Source organism: Gallinula chloropus (genome assembly GCF_964237585.1).
Source record: "Gallinula chloropus genome assembly, chromosome: 2".
NCBI lineage: Eukaryota > Metazoa > Chordata > Aves > Gruiformes > Rallidae > Gallinula > Gallinula chloropus.
In genome coordinates, this window is record NC_140086.1 from 104,653,475 (window position 1) to 104,668,408 (window position 14,934).

At 37.1% G+C, this 14,934-nt stretch overlaps 1 protein-coding gene across 1 annotated transcript in view; it reads right to left on the minus strand.

The window, feature by feature from the left end:
• Positions 1 to 14,934, minus strand: part of CNTNAP2 (contactin associated protein 2) — a gene marked incomplete at both ends in the record, with an annotated part of 1,153,104 nt that overhangs the window by 790,608 nt on the left and 347,562 nt on the right. Inside the window, one exon of the mRNA XM_084260050.1 lies at positions 3,595 to 3,705. Coding sequence (XP_084116176.1) covers positions 3,595 to 3,705 — 111 coding nt within the window. The remainder of the gene's footprint in view (positions 1 to 3,594; positions 3,706 to 14,934) is intronic.

Below are 14,934 nucleotides of genomic sequence, written 5' to 3' on the forward strand. Positions count from 1 at the left end.
GATCAGATACAACTGAATTCAACCTAAATGATGGGCAGTGTTTTAGAACGGAACTGTTCCCTAACCTCTTTCATCTGGACAATGAACAGTTGAAAACAAAAATTAAGGGACCCAACAGCCTAACAAAACCCACATTCAGACATATGGCTACAGAAGGACTGATAATTACTAAAAGGTGTGTAACAAAATAAAAGCAAAAAATCCCAAAGCCAGCATAAAATGGCATCTATTCTCATTCAGAAGTCATCTTCTACATTTCTGAAGCAATAAACAATGTTATCTACTAGTCTACAGGCCTAAAACCGAAAAGAAATTGCCTATGCTACTGACAGGCCACAGGTCTGCAGTACTAGAGCTGGTCTGTCATATTTTCCCTGAGATAGTTTTCAGCATCTGTTTAGCTCATTTAGTTGTAATTCTCTAACAACCAGGTAACACAGCCTAATATGTTTTACCTTTAATGTAGCTTTTTGAATGCATAGGCTAGTGATTATTGGTATAACAATTTTGACATATTTCTGTACCTGAAGTAGATAATCTGCAGAGAGAAAAGCTATTACTGTAGAATAAAAATGTAGCATAGAGTATGACAATCATGGAATGACAGCAGGGGCACTGAAAGTACAGGCACAGGGTGGTACCAGTGGGAGCAGGGCTGTAGGCAATTCACTAGGTCAATTACCAGTCATTAAAAGAAAGCAACCTTAAGAGCTGGCTAGGGCTGATTTAAGAGTACAAAAAAAAAACAAGAGAAAAAGAAATCATAAAGAAGAATCCTACACATGTGACACATACAGAGAATTCACATATACAGAGTTGCAATCCGATAAATGATGATCAAAGCCAATGTCAGGGTTGCCCATGTCTCCAGCCTGGTCCCACTCATGGCAGTTTACCTCACCCCATTAACTGGAAACACACACAGTTAACCCCAAGCAGATCCTGCCTTGTCAATGTTTTCACTGACATCTGTGTTCTCCCAGTAAAGGGTCCGGGACACTGACAATACACCTTAGCCCCCAACCCAGCTAAAGCCATCAGCTGTAAGACTCAGAGGAACAGTGACAGGCGGAACTAACAGAGGGAAAGGGATTGCATAGAAGCATGCTAATTTATTATTGAGACTTTTCTCCTATAATGTATCTTTTCCTTCTCCATTTTTACTTCTTCGAGTTTTTTGTAATAATAGCTAGGCCAAAAATCATACTTTGATTAACATTACAATTAGGCAAACAGTGAATTCATGGCTTTCCTCATAAAGTGGCTTGCTTTTTTCTTTTTTGACTCAGAAACTAAAGAAAGAGTAGCACAAAAAAAATCAATGGAGAATGTGGGCAGCATAAGCTATAGTTTCGATGCTACAAATTCTGATCTTAAGAGTGCTTTACCATTTCAAAGTATTCAAAGATTTCATTCACAAACACTAGGAGACAAAAGCCTGTGACTTTTGTTCTTATGGTCTTTGTATTTTTCAGGAGCAGAATATGGTATATAGACAGGAGCAATACAATTCCTGCAGGAACAGGAAAAATAAAGCAGCAGTACACAAAAGCCTTTCTTCAAGTCTGGTGGCTGTTATTACAGATCTGCAGGATTCAGAAGATTGAGGCACTGTAGCCATTGGTCTCTCTTCATCCTCCCCAAATAGAAAGTATTTCTTAATTCTAGTTTCACATAGTAATTCTTCTTTCACAAGCTAATTCCCCAAGAATCTGTGAAATTTTAGATTTTATGCCTTTTGGATTTATATTATTTAGAAAAAAATAAATGAATAATAATTTTCTGCTAATCTAAAGTTTCATTTATAAATGTATCATTCCTGTGAAATTAATGTGGACACAGTTGTAGTTTTGCATGGCTGTGGTCTAGTGGAGAATAGGGGCTGCAGGGGTGGCTTCTGCAAGAAGCAGCTTAGAAGCTCTCTGCAGGCTCAAGGCCGGAGTCACTGACCAAGGCCGAGTCCATCAGCGATGGTCATAGCGCCTCTGGGAATCACATTTAAGAGGAGAAAAAAAAATGCAAGCAGCCACCTTTTGCCACCAGAGAAGGGAGTTATAAGATGTACGAAACTGTACAGGCACCAAGGTCAGTGAAGAAGGAGGCGGGGAGATGAGTTGCTTCAGGCACCAGAGAGAAAGATTTCCCTGTATCCTGTGGAGAAGACCATGGTGGATCAGGCTGTCCCCCTGCAGCCCACACATGATGACGGGGAGCAGAGATCCCATCTACAGCCCATGGAGGACCCTACGCTGGAGCAGGTGGAGACACCTGAAGGACACCGTGACCCTGTGGGAAACCCATGTTTGGAGCAAGCTCCTGGCAGTGAAACCTGCAGCCTATGGAAAGACCAACCCACATCAGAGTAGATTCGGTGGCAGGACTTGTGACTGGAGCAGTCTAGCTGGAGCATTCTGGGCCTGAAGGTCAGCAGCCCATGGAAGGGATCCACACTGAGGCAGCTTGTGAAGGGCTGAAGGCCTGTGGGAGAAGTTGTGGAGATGTTGGAGAAGCTCGTGGAGGACTGTCTCCCATGGGTGGGACCCCATGCTGTAGCAGGGGAAGAGCATGAGGAATGCCCCCTCCCCCCAAGAAAGAGAACAACTGGTGAAGAACTGACTGAAATCCCTGTTCCCCCATTCCCTGCCCTTCCCTGTGCCACAACTGGGGGAAAGAAGGGAGTGAAATGATGGTTAAAGTGGAGTCTGCTAAGAAGGGAAGGGTGGAGGGAGGTGCTTTAAGATCTAGTTGCACTTCTCATTATCCAACTCCTGGTTTCACTGTGTGTTTAGTGTAGTGTAATAAATTAGAGAGTTTTCTTTCTTTTATTCCATGTTGAGTCTGTTTTGCCCGTGACACTGATTGCAGAATTATCTCTCCCTGTCCTTACCTCAACTCCTACGACTCTCAATATATATTTTCTCCCCCGTCCATCTGAAAAGGGGAGTGATAGAATGACTTTGGTGGGCAACTGGTCTCCACCCCAGGTCAAACCACCACAGAGATCATTATCAAGATGGTGTATATATACAGTGATCTAGAAATATAAAGGAAAGTTCTGAAAATTTCTGTGGGTGAAGGTAAAGACTTGTGTTCAGACTGTGAAATAAAATTGCCTAGCCATAGGGTATAGTTAGACCAGGTAGATCATCAAGCTTACACACTTACTCCCCCAACCACCAAAACTGAGATGGCTTGCTTTGTTCTGAACAGGTCATTGCATTGCAAAAATACAGGCAAAAGGCGAAGTTCTTGTGGTACTAGAAAAAGCTAAAAGACAGCGGTCACCACTGAGGCAGAAAGCAAGTTAAATCAACAAAGCACATTAACCTGATGAACATAAGTATGCCTTTTGAACTAAAGTCAATTATACAACTGTAGCACATGGTTCCATCAACATTAGGCATTTGGCCCATGCTGCTACATGTTCTTAGTAGTGTATTTCTCCCTGGCAGTGAAATTGCTGTCGCATACAATAAAATAGAAATTAATACCATTTAAAAAACAGTCTGTCAAAGAGCTTAAACAGTGTTAAAGCAGATATAAGCATTTTCATATTTAAAATATCATTCATATTTTTTTTCGAGCACCCCTTACCTCCTCTCTTGTTTAACTTGGCATACCCTGGCACATAGCTGCTTGTCATAGATGATGAACTGCTGAAGGAGGAGTGGGGTAATGCTGAAACCAGAGGTTCATCACACTTTTCTGAAACACAAACACAAACAAAAAAATCACTTTATGCAGTTCAGTATTCATGCATATTAAGGGGCAATGCACCTTTTATTCTTCTTTAGAGTAATAACATCACTTTGTTGTTTTTGTACATGTAAAATGCAACATTTTACTAAAAAAAAAAGTCCCAACGCCAAATAACAAACCCACCCAACAAATAAAGAAAAAAACCCAACCAACCAACCCACAAACCCACAAAAAACCTCATAAACAAATAAAACACACAGGCACACACACACACATCCCCTAACATAAGCAAATAAAGACTTCGCTAAAGTCAGGATGAAATTAGGTGATGGCAATGCCTGCCCATTGGCCACCACTCTCCTCAGGAATACCACAAATGTACAAAAAAGCCTGCCCTGATACATCTGAAATGTTTTTGCTGACATGTGCTAAAGAAAAGTTTTATCATTAAAACTTCACAAGAAGTAGATAAGATATAAACTTTCAGTTCTGTAATAGAAGTGATGATAACCTGATATCTTAAAAAAGAAAATAAATTAGGGTACATGAATAAATGTCTATGAATTATCACATATTACAGATCTACCGAAAAAATCTTTTTTTAAAAACATAATCTCTATAATCCATTTGAGCACCTCACTTCTATTTTACTTGCTATAAAGAAGATTAGCTTGGCATTAGCATCTAAGATGGAAGAACATCAAAATCAGAATCTTTGCCTTTCTAATGAACAACAAAGTTTAAAACAAATCTCCTGCTAGTGAATGAAGTTGTGTAAATTAGAATAAAGAGAATTTGTTTTTGATTTTTCAAATACTTAATGTACCGCCATTTTTTCTAGTTTTTCCTCTGTTATTCCAACAGATGGGTGAAATATGTAGGTTAAATGATTCCATTACATTTCAGGTACATGCTACCACAGCAAGAAACCCTGTAGACTACACAAGCCAGCCTAATCAATTTTTCCAAAAACACAGACTGCTGTAAGTGGAAATACCCTCAATTTACATAGACCACCTTTGAAAGACAGCATATTTAACGCTCATCCACACCACATACTTTTGGTAGAATTAGAAAACTGTCATTTGACTGGCCTGGATTATATGTGGAGATTGTGTAAATCTTACCCTAAAGAGAGGAACTTTAAGGGGAAGAAAAGGACTGTGAGTGAATCAAGTCATTTATGATACAGGTCTCCAAAATTTTCCAATCTCATGTAATGAAAAATAAAAAGACCTACACAGCAATAGAAAGTGAAGCACAGAAATACAGATGAACATTACTTCATGAATCATGACATTTAGGAAAATAAATAAGTTTCTCTCATAAATCTCTGAGAGTTTGTTAAGGGAGGCAATAAAATTTATACCAGCATAAAAGCACAGACAAGAGTAAAGGGCAATTGCTTTGCACTGAAATAAGGACAATACCAATGACTTTAAAGTTCACCACCACACTATCTAATGATGGAATTTTGAGCGTGGAAGATAAATGGTTCTAAGCACAATTGTTTATAACATAAACCAGAAGGATCGATTCCCCTCATCCCCCTGCTTTGTCTGCAGCCACCATGTGGTCAGAAGCCTGCAGCTGGGTGGGCACAGTGCCTTGTGCTCCCATCACACCACCTGAGCAGCACACCACCATCACACAGGACCTCTCTAGTAGAGAGCAAAAGTTAGAATATCCCGGGTTTTCAACTCAAATACTGCTAGAAAACTTCTTTTGCCACCGCTTCATTATTAGTGTTACCTAGCTAGAGATTTGGAGTCATTTGTCATTAATTGTTGTCTAGCTAAAAGTGGAATAAAATATTTAAAAACAAAAGAACAGACAATAAGAAATATTTTTAAAATAAACAATAAAATATCTTATAGCATTTTCCTATGTTTATTTTACACGATATTAACTGTTGAGGAAAAATCACATATAATGAGAGCAAAGGTTGAACATGTACCATTGTTCACATTCCTGGGTTTTTTGCCTGCATATATTTCCTCATCATCTATTTTTAAAGTCAGTCATAAAGAAAAATTAAATTTGCCAGCTATTTACAGTGGAGAATAGAACATTTCAAAAAGCTCCTCTATATATGTATATTCATGCATATAGAAACAAACAAAATTATTAACCTATGCATAAATACCAAGTAAAAATATAGCTTTTTGGATAAATTATTTATTATGGTGTAAAGAAGAAAAACAGTATCAGTATTAGATAAAGCTCCTTAGAACTGAGCCTATTTTATTGAATTCCAAGTAAGAGACAGAGGACTTTATCCAATGCAGTATAGCAGTGCCAGAGGAATGGATACAAGGCCATCTAACAAAGATTTAGTCATACAGCATCTGCTTCTGCATTCCTTGCATATTCATAAAACCCATTAGATGTTATTTACCATTGAGATGGATTTTTAGTATATTTTTAAATCAAATTCTCAGATTTTTTTGCTAGTGCTGCAATTTGATTAATTACTGAATATAATAGGAAGGTAATGGTCACAATATTTGCATGAAATGAAAGACCTATCCTAAAACCCAACCTTAAACTGAGACACACATCACTTTATTCTTTTATTGATCTCAGTAGCTATTGAGAAAAATCTCCTCTTATTTTGACAGCTGCCGTATTGGTGATAATATTGATGAAGTAAAAGGAAGTATGGAAAAACTTGTTTGGAAAGAGTACTAGCTTCTAAATCATCACCCCTCTGTATGGCCTGCCTTGTTTCTCTGCTTCACTAATCCATCCTTTTGTATTCAAAAGAAGAAACAACAAACCCTGACATAGTAAAAAAAAAAAAAAATCCTACAGGGAGTTTCACTCTGCATTTACCACTGTGTCATGGTTTAACCCCTGTGGGTAACTAAGCACCACACAGCCACTCATCCACTCATTTACCTCTCCCAGTGGGATAGGGAGGAGAATGGAAAAAACCCTCACGAGTTGAGATGAAGACAGCTTAATAGAATAACAAAGAAGAATAATAACAACAACCACAACAACAACCAACAGGAGGTACAAATGCATTTTTTCACCACATGTGAAAACAAAAAAAAACCAACCCGACACTCAGTCTGTTTCCAAGCAGCAATCCAACTTCCCAGCTCACTTCCCCAGTTGCAGAGGGATCATGACAGTCTGTGCTAGGGAATATATCTTTTGCCTGTCTGAGTCAGCTGTCCCAGCTGTGCTCTCCCAGCTTCTTATGCACCTGGCAGAGTGCAAAAAGTCCTTGACTTAACCAAACCTAGGACAGTGTCTACCCCTTATTGCATCAGACAACAGGACTCATTTCTGAAACACCCTCATAGACACCTGGGCCAAAAAGCATGGCACTGAGTGGCTGTATTACATCCCCTACAGAGCCCCAGGCTCTGGAAAAATTGAATAACGGACTCTTAAAAGATTATGCTCAGATCAATGGGGGGTGGGACCTTCTAATATTGGGATACATATTTAGATAATTTTTACAGGCAGTCATGAATTTGCTTCCATGAATGTGCTTCATTTAGTATACACGTGCTTTTGAAGTACTGAAGCCGGAGCTCCGCCTTCTTAGTTTGGCTGGCATTACAAATGCTGGGGAATGGGGGGAGAAAGAGGCATAAAACCCAGAGTTGATACAGTTTTTCTTCACTGTTGTTCAGAACAGCATTCACTTTCTTTGTCTCTTTTAAGATATCAGCACTATAAACACTAGAACCCAAATTATCTCACTTTCTCGTTCTCTAAAAAATAAACAGAACTGACAATCCACCTACTCATTTAGGTTCAAAAATATAGGAAATTCATGATAAATGTGTCAGTGAATTATAGGGAAGGATTATACTTCAAATGAATAGATGTTAAAAAGATATTAAATCTAATCAATATCTCATAACTTTAGTTCCATTAGAACAAAAGTTAAAAGGCTGCTTATATAAGCTAATATTTCTAGCTCTGTAAGAAAGTTCCACTAAATATATCGCACTATTTAAACTTCCTTCATAACATGAAATACTGTTATGCCAGAGATTTAAGAGAAAAAAAATAAAAATCCTTGGGAACCTTTGGTTCTTTCAACAGTTTTAGTTATTTCCTGCAGAATCCAATTTTTTACTTACTCATATATACCTTCCTGTTACTGAGATATAATAGCTTTCCCCATATAAGTCAATGTACTGTGCCCTGTTAATCAATTACAGAGCACACTCTCCTGCCAGCATCCTAGCAGTGAAGAAATAAACTCTCCTCCATACCATTTATCTCAGTGATGTATTAACATCCAAGCCAGCTTAGGTCCATTTAAATGTTAACTTCCTGAAGCAAAACCACACTTCCACTCAACTCCATTCTGTTAAGATAGAAAGAACTGATAACTTTGTCATAGGTATGATGACATTTGCTACTCTGACTTTCCTATTCAGAAGGAAATTACAGTATATGTCCTTTAGGAAAACAAATAGGGTTTTTTAAGATTCAAATAATTATACTGTGGAAAAAAGGTCACCTAATGTCCTTAAATATAAATGAAAAATCTCTGCAAACCACAAGCTTCAAATCCATACAGACCTAAAGACTATTGAAGGGAAGGATCACTATGCACTTGCTCTGTTCTTACATGTTTCCTCAGGCACATGACTACCAGAAAGCAGATACCATGTGAGATGGATGTTTTGTTCTCCTGTGGAGTGCAGTGCAACCTCTTATCTTCTCCCTCAAGAAAAACAGGAAAGGATACCTGTTCTTTCCTTTGTTACAGTCTAATTATAGTGTAGATTTTATTTATGTAGTCTGCACATTATGCTGGATACACTAAAAAAGGGCTGTCTTCCACTTTGCCTGCAATTGCTTTAATACCCACTTAGTCCATGAATTACTTACTTGTGGAACAGAGCGCAGAGTATTTGAAGGGATGGGCCTGGATTGTAGCATAAAGCAGACCACATACACAAGTTCTTGATTTATTAACTTCAGAGGCTGTTACAGCTTAATCCTAGCTATACCAGTGACTTCAATGATTTTTTGGTGGGTAAATCAGAGTAGAAAAACTCAGTGTTTCACTTCACAGAAGTCTGTTCAAACTCTTAGCATCCTGATCGATAAACAGGTCACCTGTAAAGTTGCTGACATATCTTATCAAAGCAGTCTGAGTAGATGAAAAAGACAATCTGCAGTTTATCTGAATCTTCTTGACATTTATATCTAGCAATAGGTTAGAACGCATACAGACAGCCATACATTTGGAAATGTGAGGGAATGGGAACAGTATACATTTACAGTCAAAGGTGCTTTTTATTAGTAATTTGAAGGTCCATTGGAGTATCTCTCAGAAGTTCTTGCAAACGTTCTGTCAGCAAGGAGCTAGGATGCATACAATGCTTTAAAAAAAAAATTTGGATGCTGACCATTAGCACCCATCAGAGTAACTTTTCTATAATTACGATACAGTGTACACTCAGGAACAGACCCTTAAAAAAATACCAAACCCTAAATCCACAAATTCACTCCTCTTTCTTAAAATATCTTCAGTCAAGATTTCCCACCAAAATATAATCTATTCTTATAATTCTGCTGTAGGATACTAGTTGTAAGACATAAACATGCTGCCATTAACAACCTCACTAAAAAAAAAAGGATTGCGTAATTCACAAATTAAGAACTAATCAACCTAGATGCAAAAAGTCAAATGACTACAATATCAATATTGTTTTTTTGAGTCCAAAATAGACACAATTAATTGCTAGCAGGATATGATGAGTCAATCTGAAGTAGCATTAAAAAAGTCTCAGCCAAGAAATACACAAAGCCATGACTTTATGACATAAAAAAAAGTCTTAACCATTTTTCTTTTACATTTTCACAGTACAAACAGAACATTTACAGTGCAACACCCAAAATCTTAACTGTTACTATGATGTCCATCTCATTAATTATACAAAAATAACTTTCAAGTGCAATGTAAGAAAGTTAAAAGCAACTTCTAATCTTTACTTGTAATGCAAAATTTCTCTTGTTTTAAATATGAATCCTAATGTAAATGTCAGGGAGCAAGGGAGAAAATCATATCATCTGGGTTTAATTTGTACTGTGTGCTAAATGCTAGTTATCCTAAACACATTTTTCTCCCCCAATTTGAATATGCAGAGTGATTTCTCTGTAGCGTGCTGAGGAGAAAGAGTAAGTCACCAAGCACTTGTGAAAAGCAGTCATGAGATTGCAAGAGCACTCTGGAACGTGGATAAATACTAACGGGAATTGGCATATCTCCAGTGACAACCAATAGGAATATTAATGCGACTGGTTTGGATTGCAGTGTATGCTGAGACAATTTTAATTTTCATATTGCATAGGCAGGTTTTATAATATGAAATGAATGCTAGAATCCACTGTTTTTAATTCACAAGACTATGTCCCCCCTAAGAGTAGGAATAAATAAGCATAAATTGCTAGAACATTTTATATGCTCTTTCAAATGAACTTTTAAAGTGATGCTAATCAAAAAGTGTAAGATGCTAAAAAGCAGCTCATGGTTAATGGCAACTCTTTTAACAAAATCAAACTTATAAGCAGGTGTTACTGAGGACAGCCTATTGGAGGTTTAACTTCAATGACAAGAAAAGCAACCTTAGCCCAGCGTCACAGTCTGTTGCCCAGTATGATAAACCTCTAGCCAAACCCCTCATCATGTGGGGCAGAGACACTGCTGGAGAAGCCCTCTCCATCTTCCTTAGAAGAGCCACCAACAGAAACAATAAATACTGATGGTAATGGCCGGCAAAAGCCAGAGTACACCACATGCTCCTCTTACGGGGAAAGGAAATGCGTGCTTGTCAGGTACCTCTGCCAGATGGGTACATTTGGGGTGGTTCAACAACTTTTTGCCTTATCTGTGTTCTGTTGTGCTTGTCTTCTGTAGAAAATAGTTTTTAAAAATCCACCAGACACTTTTTTTTTCTTATACAAAGCTAACTTTACTCCGCAGCAAAACTAGGTAGGGATGATGACTCATAGAGAAGCTTCACTTTTAACTCTTTTCTGTCCCACCTACTTTCCCAAGAAGCACTCCTTTTGTACTGTGACACATTAAGAGGGTAACAAAAACCAACTCGCTTTTAAATACTTGAAACTGCAACCAAGCTGCCCACACTTCATCTGCATGTCTAGGGTAAAACTCTGCACACATGTTTCTTTCCATTCCCATGTCCATGTCAGAAAGTCAATGCAGTAAACTTCATTTGGCTTCTTCTTCACTGCTATTTCTACTGGCCCATTGCTTTCATCTGATATTTCTCACTGTGCTCTTCTCAGCACAGTGCTCTTTCCATATCGCAGAAGTCTGTGGCTTCCCCACATGACTGACATTTCACAGGACAGTCTCGACAGACTGCTAGGGAGCCAAGTTCACATTCAGCTTCAGGATAAAATGAATCCATGTGTAACTGAAGGTTTTCTCTAAGTATCTCTGGAGTCCAGCTGTAATCTAAAAGATTAGAGTGGCTCATATTGATCACCTGGGATGTTTCATATTCAGTTCAAGATGCATACCTTCAGCAGAGATAACACATTGTTGCTCAAAAGGGTGGCTGCTGCTGAAAAGGAAGAAAACATAGGAGATTTTTTCCCCCTTCAAGGTGAAGCCATAAATTACATGAATTTAGTGGTCTCCACACTATCTTTACTGTTCAAGGTTACTCACTCTGAGATTTCAAATCTTTCTATAGATCTTAGTAAGGAAAGGAACAAGTCTCAGGTAGTGTGTTTTATTGCAGTTACTTTGCTCACAGCAGAGCGCAAGCACTCAGGCCCGTTTCTTTTTTCTGGTTCTGAAATCAGAAGGAATCAGTCCTTGGGCAAGCAACACTGGATGTGCCACCAGGGCCACATTTCTAAAAATGAATTTGGGTGCCCAAAGACAGATAGTACTTTTCAAGTTTTTTCAAAGTACTTTTTAATTGAACTTCGTTTCTGACACCTATTGACTTTTTTGCAGAGTAGCAAAAGCTGACTTAATCCCAAAGATCATGGTATGGCTACACTTTTTGACTCCTATAAAGCAGGGCCATGTTCCATCCAAGGACCAGGCTGCAAATACATCAGAAAACTTTCTTGAGGATTTATTAATAAACATTTGTAAGCACTCCTGGGAAACATCAGAAATAGTAACATCATTGCACAAATGTGCAATACATTACATACAACTACTGTCAGACATCTCTGGCTCTACTGCCTTTCATCAAGTAGCATACAACACGTTCCATAGTACTATGTCTTTAAACACTGAAAAAGAGAAAAAGTTTAAAGTAGATGTTATTAATTACGGTGATCTTCAATTTAACCAGAGATATTAGGATTTATTTTTTAATTAAATTATTACATTTGGAATCATTACAAGTATAAAAGTATATAAAGCAGCCTCTGGAAATTCAGTGTTATCAACATTCTCAAAGTAAAAATAGAAAAATAAACCTAAAACTGATGCACTTTTGTTTTTCAGGAAGCTGTCAATGTTTTAAATTCTGAATTTACAAGTAATATTTTTTTTCTGTAGCATTTTGCATTTGGAAAAAACAAGTAGCCTTAAAAATACACTTATATCTTATTTTATTATTCGATAGCATTCAATTTTGAGTGATTTAGAAAACAAGGGTTTTTTACTAGAAAAGAGAGGACAGAGGACGTTTTGACACCAATTTAAAATAAAAAATATTTCCTGATTGCTTTTGGTTTCCTTTTGACTCAGTTGAGCAAGCCCCATTCCACTGAGAATTTGGCAAATGTTTATTCCATCATGCTACTGTCTTTTATGAAGAAATTGATAAACTTCTTTTCACCCTATGCAATTGGAAAAGTTGCATGAGAAACCTGCCATGTTATTTTCTTAGTTAAAACAAAACAAACTCCCAAAAAACCCCTGATTAACTTATCTGAGGTAGTCACAAGTCAATCAGTTTGGTTGTACACTTGGATTTCATTAAAATGTTGTTAGTGCATAAGCAGTAAGAGACTATCAACTCAATGCAAAGTAAAATTCAGAAATATTTTTTATATTTTTGCATATCCAATCCTCAGGTTCCTCTTCAATTTTTAACCTTCTGACATGTAAATGAATAAATACACTTCACCTTTTCACTGCTGGAAAATCTAAAAGTTTTGGAGAATGTTACAGTGAATTAAGCTCCTTCTTAAATATCTTTGCAGGTAGGTATGATTTTTCTCAGAATGGTATATATCTGAATTAAACACGGAGAAGCCTGGACTCATGTTGCAAATTTTTAGAGTGCTGAGGAACCCACAAGGGTAGAGGAAAGAACACTGAAAATCTTCAAAATTTATCTTGTCAAGTCTAATTTAGCTTAAAATATTTTGCCAATTCCCTAGCCTATGTACTTCCCTAGTTGACCTTATATCAATAAGTATTGTGTTTGTTTGGTGTGAGATTTCTTTATTGGTTTGATTTCTTTTTCAGGACTCAGGAATAAGACAACAGTACATGATAACTAGTTTTGTGAATAACATTTTTACCAATCAGCTTAACTTTTCATCATCAATTTTGCAGGGTGCCATCTCTAAAATTGAGGTTTTTCTTTAATGAGAACAAAACGTGTAATTCTTTCCTCACAATACATACTTACTTTAATGGTCCCCTTACATTTAGAAGTTTTGTATCAACATTAATCTTCTGAATTCAGAGCTATTATTTGAGATTTAGCCTAATTTAAGCAAAATCAAAACAGCCAGTAAGGGAGTTCAAATTGCTGGTCACTTGAATACAAAATCATTCCCAGAGAAAGCCAAATATTAACTCCCACAGGTACAGAATAAAGAGTTTTAAAACTTGGTGTATAGAACCTACCACTATGGATATCAAATTGTTTCACAATAAGTTAATTTCATAAGATATAATAAAATATTTTATACTACATACTTACAGATTGGTTGGGCTTCTCAACAGAAGCCTCATAATAAAGCTACAGATTCCTGTCTGAATGCATTTTATATTAGAAAACTGCCCTTTCCCTGTAATGGCTGGGGGGGAAGCCCTGCTCCTACCAGACAAACAAAGTATTTAACACTATGAAACATGTAAAGCATATTCCACATTTTGTTAGATGAGAAAAAATAGAATTAGCAGGGTATTCAAAACGCAGCAGAGAATTGTTTCTCAATTTGCACAGTGGAAAGTAAACATCACTTAAGCTTAAACTCAGGCATTATTAATTCCATTTTTGTGCATTGTTTATTTTCATCTCCTCTTTGGAGAAAACAGATATGTCATATTTATAGCAGAAGCTATTAGTTGGCTGTTTATCAGTTGCCTACTGTTAGAAGTGATGACAGAAGCAAAAACAAAAATGTGCATGATCTAGGAATTAAACTGTATTATACTGACAGATTTTCTTTTCCCAAGATAAAATGACAAATAAGGTCTAACCTTGATTTCCTGCCTCTTCTACTTGAAAATTTTTTTCCCCTCCAACTAAGTATAAAAGGCATGCTTCTCAATTCCTACCAGTGAAGAATGGGAGGATTAACTCTAATTGCATTTTGCAAACTCTTTTGTTCAAGCACTCTCCTTCCCATGTTTCCAAAGAAGTATCAAGTGACCATATAGATTAAATTGTCACAATACATTGATTTCACCAAAATTATCAACAAAATGTTGATGAAAAAATATTTTAGCAGGTGAAAGAAGAAATACTCTTGATCTTTCCCCTTACTGTTGAATTAATCTAGGCTATATACATCATACATTTAAGATCATTTAAGAACTTCCCAAAACAGAAGACAAGCTTTCAGAATTTGGTGATATTTTTTGTTCTTTTAGGGTCAAAATCTTACGAAAATTCTGATGAAGAAAACTGTGGAAAGAAAAAACCCTGTCAACACTACCAAAAAAGAGAGAGAGGAATGTTAGATCACATGAAAATGTGAACATAGTTTAGATTTCTGAGCTTATATTGGTTTTTTTAGATTGAAAAGAGCAAGCTGTGTTACAACCAACCTGCGAGATGCAGTATTCTCAGAGGCTTGTAATACCTACTGTGAAGCTCAAGCCAATTATGTAACCTACTGGGAATCTTGACGCCAGAAGCCCAAATCTCTTCCACTAATACCTTGAAGAAATGGTATGTAAATTAGAACAGGGTAACAAATTACTTGATATGCTGATACAAAATCTGCACATTGCTTCCGGTAAGTGTCCGGCATCCTTAAGTATACTGAAGCAACGGCACTACAAAGAAAGTCAGT